The sequence below is a fragment of the Spea bombifrons genome, chromosome 1 (genome assembly GCF_027358695.1).
Source record: "Spea bombifrons isolate aSpeBom1 chromosome 1, aSpeBom1.2.pri, whole genome shotgun sequence".
Lineage (NCBI taxonomy): Eukaryota > Metazoa > Chordata > Amphibia > Anura > Pelobatidae > Spea > Spea bombifrons.
Window position 1 is genome coordinate 13,330,362 of NC_071087.1, and position 18,371 is coordinate 13,348,732.

The 18,371-nt window shown below is 36.8% G+C and overlaps 1 protein-coding gene across 2 annotated transcripts in view; it reads right to left on the reverse strand.

Moving 5' to 3' along the window:
- SORCS2 (sortilin related VPS10 domain containing receptor 2) overlaps positions 1-18,371 on the reverse strand; it is a 340,312-nt gene that overhangs the window by 41,664 nt on the left and 280,277 nt on the right. For both annotated transcript variants that reach the window (XM_053458253.1, XM_053458252.1), the window contains exons 6-8: positions 10,695-10,759; positions 7,191-7,309; positions 5,929-6,018 (exon numbers count right to left, since the gene is read on the reverse strand). In XM_053458253.1, coding sequence (XP_053314228.1) covers positions 5,929-6,018; positions 7,191-7,309; positions 10,695-10,759 — 274 coding nt within the window. The remainder of the gene's footprint in view (positions 1-5,928; positions 6,019-7,190; positions 7,310-10,694; positions 10,760-18,371) is intronic.

The window sequence follows — 18,371 nt, forward strand, 5'->3', positions numbered from 1 at the left end:
TATGGAGAACCGATAAACAATCCTTTCAAGGGAGGTTTATAATTGTTTGAAATTCCCTTTACCTAGGATAACTGTACTTAGTTTGGAAAAGACATTACAGCTACATCATGGAGGCGCAAGATGATGGATGGTGAACTGTGGCTTGTGAACATTTTACTAATTAAGACTTTAAACCCTAGTAGTAGTTGGTTTTATATACATACACTATATGGCCTAAACTATTGGGAAACCTGACCGTTACACCAACAGGGACTTTGCAGCTATAACGGCTTCCACTCTTCTGGGAAGGCTTTCCACAGGATTTTGGAGGGTTTCTGTGGGAATCTTTGCCCATTCATCCATTTGGGCAACCTATGCGGCTGCCTTGGATAATGGGCTTGTGAATTGGTGCAACCACTTGCCTTCTCTTGGGGTAGCAAGCAAGTGCATTTAGGAAGCGGTTGCTGGACACATAGTTTGCCTTTGGAGCCAGAAAACTCAGAATATGGGGTAAAAATCCAGAGACGCATAACAGTCTGTGGTCTAGTATGAACTACATTTCCCATTAAGCCAACCTCTTTGACTCATTCATAGTCCATAGTTACCTTTCCTAGGATACAGCTTTTTGATTTATCAAATAGCAAGCTTTGTAAAAAGTACACAAAAGACTAGCAACACTACATTTCCATATATATATATATATATATATATATATATATATATATATATATATATATAGTAGTAAAAGCATTATTAAACACTCATCTACAGACACCAGACACACCACAGAAGGCTTGTTTTTCTCTCAGAAATCTCATGTTGCTGCCACAACCACAAGGGATTCTGGGTAGACGCATGCAAATAAGGTCAACAATTATCACCTTTTGCCTCTATATCCACTTTATACATGGAACCCTTAAAAGTATATATATATATATAAAAAAGGTGATTAAATATAAATAAAAAACCGAGACAGTGACTTTATTGACTAATTAAATATATATTGTAATGAGATATACATTTAAAATACATGTACTATCTTTTCTAAAATGCACTTGATTAATTAGACACATTCAATTGCTCGAAGTAGTATTCAAATCTAAAGTTCATGGCCTGTGTGGATGGAAGGTTCCTTAACTCACTATTCTCTAGGAAGCAATTAGGTCCGCTTGCAGAGCAATTTTCATGAAATATGAATACTTAATCAGCCACTTTTACCTATTATTAACTAATAAAATTCCCCTAAAGCATTATTAGAAAGGCCAATAACTAATTGGAATCTAGATCTTCTGAGTGTTATAAATTGGTAATGTCTTTCACGTGAATAACTCAGATTCAGTTACGATGTGATACCAGCTATATCAATTTTTCCTATCCTGCAAATAAAACAGACTGCTCTATGGGCCATGTTTTACATTCATGACGTAAAATGATTGTTAGGAGAAGTGTATGCTAAAGGACATTGTAAAAAGTGAAGTATCTTGTTTCTTCCTACCATACCCGCAGGGGCTTCACCCAGAGACCCTAGGTCAAACTTGGAGAGCTCCAAGGTATGCTGCCTAGACTTGGACATAAGCAACATGGCCGTGTCAATGATGTCTACAACAGTCCTCAAAAAAAGCGAATGTTTGTTTCCTCACAAGTTCTGTGATTCTAGACTCATCAAAAAATTGTGCATTTGCTAATGTTCTGCTAATGGAACAACACACCGACTAAGCAGATTTTCAATTTTAAGGATGTCTTATGGATGAACTCTTGTGATCCCTGCTTTTGACGGCTCTAAATGTTTTTCTTCTACGGCAATGTCATTTTAAAGTTGCTGAAATGAAATAAAAATACCATCCTATTGCTTCTGTAAAGTGAATTATGTTTTTGTGATTCCCAAAAGTTTTATCAGCGTTGTCACACCAAGAATAAGAATGTAGGTATCGTCTAAGAATTGAGACAATGGGGATAAACAAAAGTAGTGTTTTTTTTTTAATTTGTCATAAAAATATAAGTATTCAATTACCGTATTTTAATTATATTCTTTGTTTTATTTTCTATTCTTATGCATACTCATTTTTGCTGCTATAAGAGGCATTATTCTGACCTCATCAAAACTATATTTATTCTAATGAAATAAATATTCACTAAAAACAAGATAAAACATTATCTCGCATAACCGGGTGTTCATATCCCCTACCCTGTTCTGTCAGATTCTCTTCTACGTATTCAAAATGTAAGTGTTCGCCAGATCCTACAACATATCCTCCCAATAATAATTCTGCATATTATCAATTTTAAAGTTATTCATTTTCTCTTTATTTTAATAGGACTAAATAATCTGCTGATACTCTATAAAGAAAATGTAATTTAATTTGGTGGATCGCTACCCAAGTGTCAGGACAAAAATAGGAAAATAGAAGACATCCTTGTAAGGGTTCCCGAAGAAAATGTTCTGAAGTTTGGGGCATCCAGCAGGGGCCACAAAATGTTTTGCTCCATCTAGGCTTGTTACTCTCTTTAGTGCGGATATTCCTACAATAGATCCACTGCCAATAAAACATTGCATTAGTTGCTTAATGAATCTCGAAAAAAATCTCTCTTCTGTAATTATCCATTATTAATTAGGAAACGCACATTTTTGTTGGCTGGGTTTATTGATTCGCATAAAAAGCTGACAGCATATTTGGTAGGTGTGATTAATGCCTTGTAATAAAATTGTGATGCGAAAGCCGACAAAAGCATTACTTAATGCTGTAAATGATATATTATCGGTGGAAGACATTTCCTCGTTTGTTGTGTTTGCTTAATCAAAATTCAAACAAATGAAAAAAAATGGGCATTATGCGTTTGGCAAGAACTCAGTAAATATAATTTTTTTTTTTTTTTTAAAGAATGTGTTTTTTCATAATGAAATCTAATTCACTTTGTTTAGTCGTCAAATATACTTTGTTCGCAATGTCAATTTAGTAAAGTACTTAATTTAGGTAGCATCCTGAATGCTAACTAGCTTGTCTTATTACAATCAAGTCACAAAGTCAAAATGAAGGAAAGAACTTTTTTTTATTTAGGAAAAAATATATGCATGTAAGTTTTCTTGCGATTATATTGTATCAAAATTACTTGTATCTACATTTTGCATTTTATTAATATGCCACATATTTCTGTGGTTAGGTTTTGGCCACGTTGTGCAAGCCTTCCGCAATCTGCCCCTCTATCAGTTATAAACATGCTCTCAGAGTTTGACCCTGAGATTCTGGGTTTTTGCCCCAATCTCAGAGTGAAGGGGCAGATTCTAAGGACTCTGTTCTATTATACACTGCTGTGATCATATCTAAGGCTTCTCACTGGTTCCTTTGCCACCGCTGTCATGGTTGATGACTCAATAAAGAGTATCTTAATAAGGGTAAGTGTAGGCTGGTATTAGAGCCATCTGGTTAAATCCTTTGGCAAGTCGCTACATAGTATCTTCATGATGGGCCATTAAAGAGTTGACGGTTTAAGAGTTTCAGGGTCCACACAGGGCGCCTGAACACCTAAAGCCGGCCCTGTAATCAGACCTGGACAAATTGATTTCATAGCTTTGGAGACATCACGTCGCCATTTTCTTATTGTTTACTTGGAATGTTGTAATATAACATTGTGATTTGTGCAGGGGGGTACTGAGGTAGGGGGTTTAAGGTGTTGTTGCTCTGTGTCCTGAGGGGATAGCGACCAGTTTAACCCTTTCACGTCCAACCCAGCCCACCAGCACTGCCTGATCTAGGAATCTGGCCCATGTGTGACACAGGGGGTTAACACATTGATTGCTGCTTCATTGTAAGAGCTATCATGAAGTGATATGGTTTCCACAGTACATACCCAGCATTCATATAGCAGTTTGTCTGATTATCTGTTTTAACACCATTTTCTGAGGATACTCTGATATCGACTAGATTTAGCAAACGTTCTGAACAATTAACTTCACTATGGTTTAAATATATTAAGAGATGCAACTCTAATTGGGGTCTGGGGCTTAATATCTGGAAATAACATTCCAACTTGTCAGAACATTTAGTTCACCTCATCTAAGATAGGTTATTATAAATATCAGGCAGAATTCTCTTCATTTTTATTATTATGAAGAATACATTTTCCTCGTCCTCTTTTGCTTTTGAATAACGTTTTGTAAACATTACTCTCAGGGATTAGGAATTGAGTGCCAAATAACGTTTGGGGTAGTTATTTACAATGGGCAGACATTTTGCGCAGGCCAGCTCACTGACCACTAGCGCTAAGTCAAAGTTGTTGGTGAATTCATATTTGCTAGACTTGTGTGACTTGTGTCCCTTGTGGCTTCAATGGAGACTGTGTTTGTGACTAGGGGAAAGCTCGACAAACCCAACATAATGGGTTATCAATGTTGCTGAAATGTGAAGGTTTTGCAGTGAACTCGCTTTAGTTTAATGTAATTAATGCAATATACAGTATAATGGATAGCTCCATCTCTGCATCGGCCTATTTTTTTTTTGTTAAAAAACTATTTTTCAAAGTTCGACAGATAATGGCTGTATAACACTGACTTCATGTTCAAAACCACCTAAGACTACAAAAATCATTGAAAGGGCAAAAGATTATAAAAACCAAGGTCACTACTGAAGGAAAGGGGAAAAAAAGATAAATTAAATCAAATGGGCAGATTATGAAATGGGATGGCGCTCACTAGTAACATATGGTAGAAAATGACAATAATTAAATAATGATTATCTTACATAATTTGGGAATTAGCAAGAGTCTATAATTGCGCACTTTTTAGAAGTACTATTCATTCACATTTTGGTGGCAAGAAAAGAATGGCGCCCCCAGGAAGAGGCTCAGATATTAACATGAAAGGAGAGGTAACCACAACATTGATTTTACCCACAGTCTAGCGCCAACACTGCCCAAAGAGCTTCTTTCAAACATTTAAAAATTCTCCAGCTTCTTCCCTTATGTGCTAAGGTGGACCTCATCTTCTATGTTGTAGGATTGATGTGACTGCATTCTGTTGCTAGCGCAAGAATGAAGTGGTGTCTGTGTAACATCAATCCTACATCATACAAACTGAGGCCCATCTCAGCAGATGAGACGCGCGGCTGATGCCAATCATAACAACCTTTTTAAAATGAATGTCTCATAGTCATATAATACCTACTTATGTTTAAGGGTATTCCTTTCAACTGTTAATGCTACCTCTATTTGTAATGTTAGAAAAGGAAAGTTGCTAAATAGAGTAAGAGGTGTTGAATAAAAGCAGTTTCCGGGTAATGAATGCCTTGCCGAAGCGCTTTCAGTATTTCCACTGTGTAAACACACAGCACTTCATCGGTAAAGGTCCTGTGGATGCTCAGAGATAATTACATTTACAGTAACGTGCTCTAAATTAATCGTACACTTTCCCCGAATCACTAGAGAAACCTGGTTAACAGAGGCATGAATCAGCATTGTTATAAATAAGGTTGAAAGAAGGTCAGAGCACATAATATTTTTAAAACAGTGGGTACAATGATGTGATTTGACTCTTCATCATTCTAAATTGTTACAGCCATGACATATAGATTTGTACATTTCTAGTGGAATTGAGGAAATCAACTATTATCCTCTTCAAGATCTTTCAACACTTTCCGCTAAATACTTTTACAATCTCAGATCTCTGGGTTTAAAGCATAAGACAATGTCCAATATGGACCTTGGTGGACAATATCTGCGTATTTTACTACAGCTGCTTGTCAGACCACAGTTTATTAGCTCCAACTGCAAAGTTGCCAAATGAATGTTTATTAGCCCCTGGTGCATATAGGAGAAAAAGAAAAATGGACGTGATGAAGCATATCGGAGGGAGTCCGATGGAAAACAAGTGTGGAGAGTACAGGGTACAGGGTACAGGTTCAGACGAGATGCTCACATTCTCTTTAGTCTATGTCTGTGGTAAATGTCTTTACATACCTTCGGCAAGGCATATTTTGGGAGCTTCATTGGCACAAAGTCATTTCGTCGGTATGATACGTAGTATTTACTCTGGTTTCCTGAGGTTGTCTGCAAATGCACCAAGAACATTTTAGCATTGTTACAAGAATACAGGCAGCAACATTCACTCAAAACTAAATGTTTGCAATCATTCTGAAACCTACATAGATTTATGGCTTTCACTTTACAGATATGTGCATTGAAAATGAAAAACATAACGTGTAGCCATTCGTATCCAGCCATCAGCCATACTTATGACATCAAGCAGCCACTGGCCTTAAAGTCCCAGGACCCATCTGTCATCACCGGTCTGGCCCGGCATGTTGAACAAAAAATCAACTCGCAAATTCACTAAAGCCAACTTGGATTTGCACTTGAAAAACTGAGGTGGTGCAAGTTCAAAAATGCAAGAGTCCCCATCCCCCAGGACAAATCAAATAAAAAATAGTTAATTGAAGACGTGAACCTCATTCCATGCCTCTTCTTCCCTCATCCCATCTCCAGTAGAATGTAGGGTTAAAATGAATTTAAATAAAACCTTAATATTCGACATTCCACAATGAAAAGTCTCAATCTGCAATGTTCTACCTTGGGTTGAAAGTACATATTCTGGAACTGAACCTGTGTTCACTGTTCCATAAATCACACGGCCTGGCATCGTATCTCGAAAACGCGCACTTGTCGAGCCATTCAAAGCATCAATCACTGTCCAACCCCATCTCTACAGGACAGCCATCAAGCTCAATTAATCACTCTGATCCGCTGGTAACAGATATGATTTCTATTTTTTATGTTGACAGAGGGAAGAAATTGTAGAGGTAGCAGTACGGGGAACTGACACCTGATATATACTTGATTACATTAAAGATATTTATGGAGAAAACAGTTTTGAAAGGATTTAAACATTTTCCTTGAGCTGACAGAAGAAAATATGCTCTTCCTTTACAATTACATCGGATGTTCTACAAAAATGTGCGTACAGTCTCACTTTTGTGAGGTCATGGTTACCTCAGCTTAAGTTAACTTTGCAAAATATAGAAACATGTTGTTGATGTCTTAGGAACATTTTAGATGAGTGTAAAGCAAAAAAGTAAGTAAATCCTACCAAAATTATACATTTGAATCAAGGGAAGTGGTGTGACAGAAGAACAGAACAAGATTAAGATTTGTGAATAGCCTCTAGAAACAATCTTTTATTATTATGACCACCATACAGCTTTATTTTACTTGCGCCGATTTACCTTAAGGAAGATGTAATCGTCCTGTACGGTCAGAGAATTTCGATCAATGTTCCCAGTGAACTGCGATGTTGGTGTTTTGTCAGAGCAGTTCCGAATGTGGCATGTCACGTATCGATAACCTGCGGAGAAACAAAATCAATCATGAAAACATTAACTATCTGGAAGAAAATCCCAAGATGATGAATGCAGTTCCCACACTTTATGTACAGTATGTATGTATGTATATAAAGACAAAGAACTGTAGGAAGCTGAAGAACATACATTCACTGCGTAACCAGACCACATTAGGACATGAATGTGAAGTCTATCTCTACCTGATTTCTGGTGGTTACTAAAAAGAAGGTAAGACTTTAAATGCCACCTCTGGCCAAAACCATCTCCCATGCTAACAGATTCAATCTCTAATGTGTGTTGATTCCCAGCCCCCAATATTTTTTCTCTTAGTATAAACTCGTTGCGGTGCGTTCCAATTAATTGCTTTAGTGGCTACAGTCATTTTTTGTCAAGTTGAGCAAAGAATTGTTGCATCTTATTCCATTATTTCAGTATTTCTCTGAATAACTAATTTCACCAATTCTCCACAAACAAAGCTGTATATACATTTTAGGGATCACGAAACCTGTTAAATCTTCTGTCAGTGGTCTGTAGTTCCAAAACATAGAATTTTTTTGGTTGTTTACATTTTCATAAGCGAGTGTATCCCTTGGCTACCCAAAATGGAATATTTGGGCAGTAGCCCTGTGATCAACGGAGTGGGGCAAACTGGCCATAGCACACCACAAGCTCAACCTGGGGTCCCCAAAACTGACCGATTGACCTGTGCACAAGTCATACATGTCCGGATGCTAACTTCTAAAGACTGAACATAAGGATGAATTTTACCTGGCTCATGGCTCTCTCCCTGACATATTGGTATGATCTTGTCAATCGCCATTGCCTAGATAAATAATATGGGTATAGCATGATAAACAGCTTGAGTGGCTTGACCGTTTAATGACAGTCAGAAGGGGTCTGTCTCCTTATATTACACCCCTACAGATGTCTATACCTGCAGGGGGCACTTTTACGCATTTCTGATTGTAACTTTTATGTTGCACATGTATTAACATTTGGATACATAGTTGACAAAGTAGAATGACCTTTACAGCCATGACACAGGGCTCGAGAACGCACTGAATCATTTAGCGCTGGGGGGGACCATTCATAAAATGCCAAGTATTAGCTTTTGATGAATCGCATACATTAATCCAGTTTTACCCGCAAGAACTTCAGCAAACAATTGTTTAATAGGACATATGTATAAATTTACTCTTAGACCCACTCACTGAGGGCAAGGCTGAAATAGCAGCGGTATTTGTAGACTAAGAGGATTTAGTACTGAAGTTACATTACACTGTCTGTTAGCTGTTTTACTCAGTGAAATGTGACTGCATTGCTTCAGTGAATAACTGCATTGAAAGCAACTCTAAAATATAGATCATCCAAACAGGCGTTTCGAACAGGTCAATTAGAGTATGTCAAGAGTAATAAAATGCACTATATGAAAAGAATATTTTACGACTGTATATTAGATCCTTTCCTAGCAACAGTTCTGAATAAACTGATTCACTGTAACAAATTCTTCAAGCTCCATCACTTACATATGTTACTGTAGCCTAGATGGTGACATCATAAGTAAAGAAGATAGCAGTCATATAATTTATCCAGCAATGTGTTTTCATTTGTGTGCGTGTTTTGAATTTCTAGGCAATAGCTTGGGTTTTCCATCTTATTTTGTGTTTGAGGCACCAAAAAAGTGGATGACTTGCCCCGAAACACAAGGTGCCCAGAGGGAAGCTTTTCAGGCACCAGTTTTTAGTGTTGCTTAGCCCATCAGACAGTATGGGTACCTAACCAAGGGTCACCATCAAAGGCTTTACTATCAGACTCAATTCAAGGGTAGGTGGACCATACCATTTAGACACCTGCTAGGTGTAGTCACATTTACAAAAATGGAATTCACCATTTTTTCTTAAGAAATAACACCAGTTCCCCATTTTTTCTGGTTTTATTTTTTTTTTTTTTTGGTTTAGAGACGGAAACAGATTCTAAACTGTGCTTGTTTCAGCTGCTTGTTCACTGAGAGTTGTAGAGTAAGTAACTTCTATGTATCTACTGACGCACAACGTGTTCTATATGCTGGGGATGTCGTTTTTTCTTTCAGAACTCCAAGAGCCAAAATTAATTAAATCTAGCAAGACCAAAAGCGCTGCTCAGAATAACATTCAAGTTCTTAAAGCTCTGCATATGATTGTTTCTTTTCTCAAGTTTTTTTTTTCCCGAAACAGAATATTAAATGCAATTATAGGTATATATGCCACGCATTAGGTAATTTAACAATATTGCCTTTTACGCGTTATATGTAGCACAGTATATCCTTCTTAAAAAAAAAGCGACAAACACAGACACACAAACATTTTGTTTGGGTACCTGTCCCTATACATTAGCAAATTAAAATAAATACATGCAAAGCTCTGAGTTTTTAAGGTTTTTGAGTTCTCTATTGTTATTTTATCGTCGTAAACCTTCAGACCCATACGTAAGTCAGTAAATACTGCGTTATTGAATATCTTTCACTAAACAAATGAATGAATGGTTTATTAATATAAAAACATCACAGGTATATTGAACGGAGACATTTTTTTTCAATATTCAATTTTTTGGAAGAGAAGAAAAAAATAGACAGAAGAAACAAGAACATTCTCCCTCCACCACGTCCGATCATAGAGATATAAAACAAATACATGTTTTCTGTGTCGTTGCCATCAAAATATTGAGAAGAAATATCATGGATGAAAATAACAGGTTATAAGAGAGTAAAAAAAGTAAACAAGCGGTGTCAAAGTTACACAAAATCCTATAAAATCGATAGAACCCAGAGCTCATCTATGAGTCAATTTACCTTTTTTTTTTTTTTATCAGGAATATATTTGGCATTTTCAAATGCAACCAAAATATTGGCAGAAATGTAATTTGAAAGTTTGATTATTTTTTTTTCTTAGAATGTTTGGAGGTGATGTAATGGATGTGATGTAATGGATTTCATTTATAGCTTGGGGGAAAGAAGAGGAGATGTGATTGAAACATTTAAATGCATAAAGGGTTTACAAATACAGGAGGAAGAATGTTAGAACAAGAGGTAATAATCACAATACAGGGTCAGGTGTTTAGATGTAATGTAAGGATGTTTTGCTTTACTGAGAGGGTGGTAGATAAATGAAATAGACTCCCATCAGAAGTGGTAGAGGCTAATACAGTGAAGACATTTAAACATGCATGGAATAGGCATGAAGACACCCTGAATCTAAGACAGGACTGATGAAGGTCTGAGCTGTTCATCAGGAACAATGTGCAGACTAGATCGGCCAAATTGTTTTTATCTGCCATCAAATTCTATGTTTGTATGATTTTATCTCATGTAGACTTTTAGAACAGCATAATAAGGAGAACCGTGTCACATTTTACCTCCATCAGGATCTTGAACCTCCATGTGAACCAGGTCAGGATCTGTGTCAACTCCAGCAACAGACCTATAGTATAAGCATACAATAAGTCACCATTATAATTAGTGAATATGGTTTAATGTTTTCATTAATGTCAATCAAAAATTAGTACTTTTTTCCCCAACTATCTCAAACTGAAACCACGGAACCACAAGAAAATAGTCTAAAACTCTTAACCCCTTAATGACAAAGCCCGTACATGTACAGGCTCAAAATGCATTATTTAAGGGGTTAAATCAAGATGTTTGCACTGATAGCTCCAAATGAATGCTGGTGCGCACTGATTAAAATTAATTGTAAAGGTTGTCAAAATGAATTTTTCTTGAGCAAATACTGACAAACAAAATAATGTGTGGAGTCTTAGAACGCACAAAAACAAAGCAGCCAGGGTTTTCTGTGTAACACTTTTTAGGGCAAGAATCATAATAAATGTATAATATCACATCTGTTTTCCTTTGGTCATTATTATCCTCCATCGACTGCATCTTACCTGCAACAACCAACCTTTTCCTTGAAAATTCACATTTATCCATTTTATTCTTAAAATATCAACTTAAAATATCAACAATAATCTGTGTCCCTCTCTTCTAGATGGATATCCGCTGACTTTCAACATTTAGTTCATTATTAATAGATTAATCTGAAAACAGTCCAGTGACCTTAGCTGCTCTCGGATTAAATTAAAAATTGATCTATGTAAGAGCATAAGGAGAGATACGATCAGAGTTCTTACAAACACATCTGCTTTCTCTGGCATATGGCAGTTTTGGAGACTTTGCAAGCACAGTTGAGTTTTGATGCGAGTGCACTGAAGACATCAGACATACTCCTTAAAACCTCTCGAGGGGCTTCGATGAAAACGCATACTCCTAGTGAGTGCATGAACTGTGCTAAGACCACACTCAGAATCCGGTGAGAGATTAGATTCGTTTTCCAGGGTCCATCAATACTCTCTTGGAGTCCCAACTGCCCCAAACTTAGGTGACAGACACACTCTACTGAATCATCAGCTTTAGATCCGTTGACGTGACACTTCCACATGGGTATCAATATTCAGCATAATGAGTATTAAGCCTGACCTCTTCGACCTCATTCTTCATTCATTCTTCATTCAGTCAAGAGACTTCTTATGGTTGGACTTTATACCCTGATTATGTGATTTAAAGTAACAGTAACTAAGCAATGCGTCATTATACACAGTCTGCTACCTATAGTAATCAACTAGGCACCATACTTAGCTAAGTTAATAATAAAGAAATAAGATAAAAAACCTGTTGTTAAAGCAGTGAGCTATACATTAGTATGTATATATGTCTCACTGTGACAAAAGATGCCTACTGTATCCCCTCAAAATTCTATCTGAAGAAGAAGCCTCAGAGGTCCTGTAAGTTTAAGTCCCTTTACATATTTTTTATGTTGGTACCTTTTTATTGGACCAACATAAAAAATATGTAAAGGGACTTAAACTTACAACTTCAAAGACTCTTTCGCTTAAAAGTAAGTAACATTAATTCAATGACTATCACTGTCAAAGCTTTCAGCATGAAGGCAAAATAAACCCCTTTAGAGCATCTGAAGCAGGAGGTGACATCTTGACACCAACCCTTAAAAAAGAATTAAAAAAGAACCTAAACCGATCGACAACAATAAGGAAGTTAACAATAGGGGAGAGATAACATAATGGAGATAATACGAGATTCCAAGAACATAACCTAAAGATGTTCCACTGTTATAGAAATGGGATTTTAATACATGAGATTGTAATGTATTACTTATTTTGACCAATATTATATTATTTTATTTGGTGCATAGAACTGTAAATAGAATATATGGTTTATAAAAACCTAAAAACTAGGAAAGTATACTTGAGGTAGGTGAAGGACTACGTATTATTGTCCCTTAGTGATAAAATACACTAGAGGGTTCCCACTCCATCACGTGTATTACAGTGACACGAGACCCAAGTTAGTTCATCATGAGAGGTCTATCAGCAAACACTTTATTCCTTGAAGCATGTCCGGTGTTACTAATTAATTCTATTACAGTAGCAACAGAAAATGGTAGAGTACATTTATTAAATGTGTGTGTGTTCAATAAAAATAAAAAAGTATTATTATCTCGTCTCTATTTAATAGCGTTTTTTCCCCGTTATTGAAGGATTGTTGTTCACTTAGTGGTTAAAAGATTTTTTTAATTTGTTCTTACAATAAAAGTGAATGTTTTCCAAAATCCCTTTCTTTAATTTTTAAAACCTGAAAATTCTCAGCACTCTCCCTTTTTCTAGTCAAAGATCGTCGTTCGCCACAATAATAGGGCCCAGCAGAAAGTAATTACGTTAATACCCGGCCTAGTGAAATGTATTCCGCGATCTTCAGTTTCCTGTATGTTAAGCCAATTTATCAAGTCAGGAATAAAAAGAAAGACGTACTGGGCTTAGTATAACGCAAAGTAATGTGTGTAATTAATGCTGCATAATGAATAAAACATTAGATTGCCAGCGTAATAAGCCATTCTTTCAGTCATAAAATTCAAGAAAATAAAAAAAGGTAAAAAAAAAATTAAAATACTTATTTATCTCCTGCCCAAAAGCAACCATTAGATGCACACAAAAAAGCAATATTACGTTACAGGAACAATATATTATGATTCAGCCTTAATGCTGTTTTAATAACCATGTCTGTAATATTAAGAATAAACATCCGTATGTGAATATATTATATTTTAAAAATTCACAGACACGTGGGAGAGTCCAGCAGATGAGGGCAGAGAGATCAAACGGTACTTGGGCTCAGAATACTTAACATTTAATTATTGCCCCGGTATTTTTACCCCGTGCTACCAGTCATTGTCTGTCCGTTCGGCTTTAATATAATAATGACATTCTTGGCCACCGTTTCTGTAGAGTTGCCACTCTTCTGGGAAGTCCCTGCCAGTCATCTTATGAAATCGGCAATAAATATTTTGCAATTGTTTAGCCTGTGAAACCTTGGAGTGAGTACATTGTGTAAAACACAATTCATTATGAAAATACATGGATTTCTTTTTTTAAACCAGTGTTATTTGGGCATCTCCTTTTCCTGATTGTTTTGCTTTCTCACTGTCTGATGTATAAAAGTGACGTAGATACGTGATGTCATGTCTATCAGGTCTTCTAGTGCCGATGGTGAACTGTGTGTCTGGTGCCCTCTCTTGCCTGCACTTGCTTGCTAACATTGGAAATAACATCATGGTGGTGCCCCCTACCGGCTCAGCCCCCTATTTAGGCTATATGGCAATGCCAGGTGTGCTGTTCCTGTATCAAGAAACGGATGGAAGATTCCTAGAGGAATTGCAAGAACACACATTACAATATAACATATTATCCATAGCTACAGAATGTAGCATTTCTCCGTACTTGAAATTCATACTTCAGGGCTAGATTATCTTAGGTTGAGTTCTATACATTCTAATAATAACTCTATAAGTTTCCATGGTAGTAATTATATCCATACCTTGGAATCTGCCGATTCCCAGTACTTGATTTCCATGTGTATAGAGTGGTGTGACGTTCCTTTGGCCGCACCCTATTACCCTGGCCAGTGGCTAGCTACCCTTCTCAGATTCCTCCCCACAAACTCATAAACACAGGCTGAAGGTCCTTAGAATTCTATTTGGTAATAAGCTGAACGTTGGACGGCTTGATGGTCTGTGTTTGCAGAATAAAGCCTGTTTTTTACCAAGCGTCAAAAGCCCTCCATAAAGTGTTTGGGTCGTACGGGTTTGAAGAATTCCTAGCACCAGATCTTCTATGAGGCAAACCAAGCACTAGCAACAGCGTTTGTGGCAAGCGGCATCCGGGATACATGTTCATTTGCGATATTCTTCATTTGAAAATTTAAAGCACAATAATAACTTACAGGTCCGGTTCCAAACACGCATATTAATGCAGCGATATCATAATGCACTGATGTCTGCATGCACTGGGATCGGGTGACCTGCTGCTAGTTAATAATCATTTTAGTTCAACAGACTCGGTATGATACGTACCCTTAGGGTAGACACTGTCTGCATGCCTATTTTTATTTGCATAGAGAAATAGTGTCTACCCCCATGTAATAAATGTGAAAATGAGCAGTTCTCTGAACAGGTGGGTTTCGCGAGTGGTTTTTTTTAATCTAGGATAGGTGACAGCAGGGAATTAAAATGAGCCGCGCACTTCAAGGGACTTACCAAAGCCTGCAATGCTAAATATTTGATTCAATTCACTTTAATGGTATCTGATGTTTAAAGATTGTCAAATATTCTGCACCTTACTAAAGCCTGGGTGCATATGTCTCTGATGAAAGGGCTAATGAATTCCACTAGGCAGCTGACAGTAAGTTGTGGTCCCTCTAAATGATTCATCGTGACATATGCGGAATGAACACTCAGAATATGAATATACTTACTTTAATGTTCACAGGTGGAAGTGTAGAAGGTTATAAAGTGAGAGGCTGATCGCCAAACTTTTAGCTCTTACACCGGTGTGTATTTGGTTCTGCAATAAGTCATCGATTCTCCGTCAGAAAATGGAAACACTTCATTTATTTAAAAAGTCAATTCTGAAAGCAAAGTCTTTAAGCTGGAACAGGTATTTATCTTAATGCTGTACCGAGTTCTATTAATTCCAAACAGCAAGGTTTGTTTCTTCTATACCAACCTGACAAGAATTAATTAGCTCATTAACTTATACCGGTAGGTAGTGAGTAAAGGTATAATTTGTTGATTGGAAATGAATCTGTGATTCTACCATCCTTAACGAGTACATTGTGTGCTTAAAGGCATTATAGTGGTATGTCCTCCAGTAAGGAAGAGGATTGAAGGTCACATTTAAATGTGTGAGACAGTGTGTGGATGCTTAGGCAGAGTTATCCAAGACTTTTAAGTGACTTCACAATCAAAACCCATTGTCGGAACTCCAAAAGATAAGCAGTTCTATGTATTTAGAATGAAAGGTTGTTAGATTACCAGTAAAGTGATTTGTATCCTTTAGGAAATCCTTACAAAAAGTATGGTTTGCGTGATTGTTATCTTAAGGGATTTTGTAAGAGAAAAGCCAGCATTACTTGCGGACCGAGGTTTTATTTCTGCCCTGGTCGGAAAAGCCGGTCGTCGAGAGAACAGGTTGCGTCAGTGTCCATAATGCACCACTGGATCCTCACTGTTAACAGAGGTGGTCGTCGACCATGGCATTCTCTATAAAGCACTTTTGGATCCCCAATGTTAGAAGGGAGGATGTGACAGCGTATATTGTCGCTGCCAACCCCTGTACTGTCAACGACCAACTCTGCCAACCATAGCAGAGAGACGACATGTAGGAGGAACATAAACTTTTTCAATAACAATTTTGCAATCCTTACTTTAAAACAGGCAGGGTTTTCTTTTTCTTTTTTTCTTATGGGATAAAAACGCCAATAGCGTGAACAAGCCAAACTGGAAATTTTTTTTGAAAAATTGCCAGCACTTTTGCTGAATTTTATAATGGATTGGACCACTTTTTGTGCTCGGATATCCCCAGAAATTAATTAACGTTCAGCACGACCTCTGTCTTAGTTCCTAGATCTTAAAAGTAGCAAAGAAGAATGAAGAATGTGTTAGACAAGATCTAGTCAAAGAAATACACTGAATACTAATGTATTGTGTTTGGGATCACTTTTACACCACATTAAATTGTATAAGTAAAAAAAAGGGAGATTATGGTTCATTAGCAGCATATGCAATAAGGATCCTTGCAAGGGAAACCATACTAGAATGCGCTACCTACGAGAGGTTAGCCATAGCCCATGGCAGTGTTGATGTAAATGGGTAACATAATATCTAGTCTAGCCTAGGTTGCAGCTACATGTTTGTATGTATACATCGTTCTCCGGATGAATTAATCATCCCCAGATGCCAAGGATCAAGTTAAGATTTAAGAAGTTTTTTGGCTGTGAGAACTGACATAAATACAAATCATTATTATTTACTTTTATGATTTATTTTCATTCATAAACTGTAAAATCTGGCATGTGTGCAAATACTTTATTTTAAATCAAGTTATTTAAAATAATACATTGATTTAAAATAAAGTATTTGGATTACCGGTAATACCAGTCTTTATAAAGGAGCTGCCCCTTAAATTCTACATATTCCATTTCTACATGCTGAATATACCCTAGTGGTGGCGTTTACGTCAGAATCCGCGGATCCAAACATACAATAATCATACCAAATGCAACTCAAGAAATTACATGACAGCATTGCCATTCAGTATTCAGAATATTTTCAATGTTATTAATATTTCTTGGTTAGAACTAAACTAACCTTCCGAACAAAAGAAAAGTGTCCATTGGTCTACTGTTTCACATTATTACTGCTAAAATATAGGCCTTTCAATAGTATGATTGCTGTCGCAGGGTTAATTAAAGTCTCCCGTCAGCTATTGTTCATGCCGCACAAATCCTTAGAGTAAAGTACTTACAGGTCATTCACAAAGATGCTCAAAGTGTTATATTCTTAATTAGCTCACTGCCAGAAACTTGCAATTATGGTTTTGTAAAGGATAAGACAAAAAATTATCCTGGCAAAAAAAAATAGTAAAAAAAATAAAAACACACTGACAAAACCTGCAACGCAAATCACTGCCATGAAAAGTGGATCCGGAAAGGGAGAGATCTGTTCCCGCGGACAAGACTTCACTGAGGGATATTGACATGATACTGAAACATAGGCCATTCCATATCTGAGCAATGGAGTATGAAAGAGCGGGTATATAGCACTCATGCTGCATCAGGACCGGGCATAACGAGGCGGCCATGACACTTTAAGGCCACCTAATGCCGTCAGTGCGACCGATGGCTGCCTTTGGCAGGCCACACGTTACGCTTTTAGGCCTACTTAGTCACCTGATCTGTGAGCTTCACTCAGAAGGTTCAGGGGATTTCAGGTAAACTTGGAGAAAATAGACCCCCATGCAACGTGTTTCCTGAAAATAGCTTCCTTTTCCAAAAAATATGGATATGGACTGCCGTTTCACTTGATTTCCTTCTCAGAAGCTTGTCCTCCTCACCTCAAAATACAAATATTGCGGAAAAATGTTTGTAAATATGGGAACAGCAGAGGCAATTCCCCCTCGCATACAATGGGTTCTGAATACCACTATAAGACCCACTAGATTTTTGTTCTTTTTTTTAACAATATATATGATACTTTCTGTTTTTTGTTTACCTTTTGATTTTTTTTTTTTTGATTTCCTGGTACCTTGGCGTTCCTAATTACTGTATATATAATGTATGGAAAGGGACAAAATGTTACGTTTTTTTTCATAGCATATGCTAATAGCAAAATAACAAATTCATTGGCTGTGCTTTTTAAAGGAAAATGTTGTAAAGCGATATGAGTCGCTTTAAAATAGAAAAAAAAAATCACAAACAATAAAACAGTTTGTCTGAAAATGTCACCTGTAATTGGGCAGATTGCAAAAACTTAAATAGCATTTAGATCATCTGAGCTATGGTTAAAATTAACCGACAGCGCAAAACAGCTTCAAAATATTGTTCAATAAAGAAAAAAAAACCTGTATAAATAACTTCAAAGTGTGATTAATGACACTGTAGAAAAGTATAATGATAAAATGTATGTT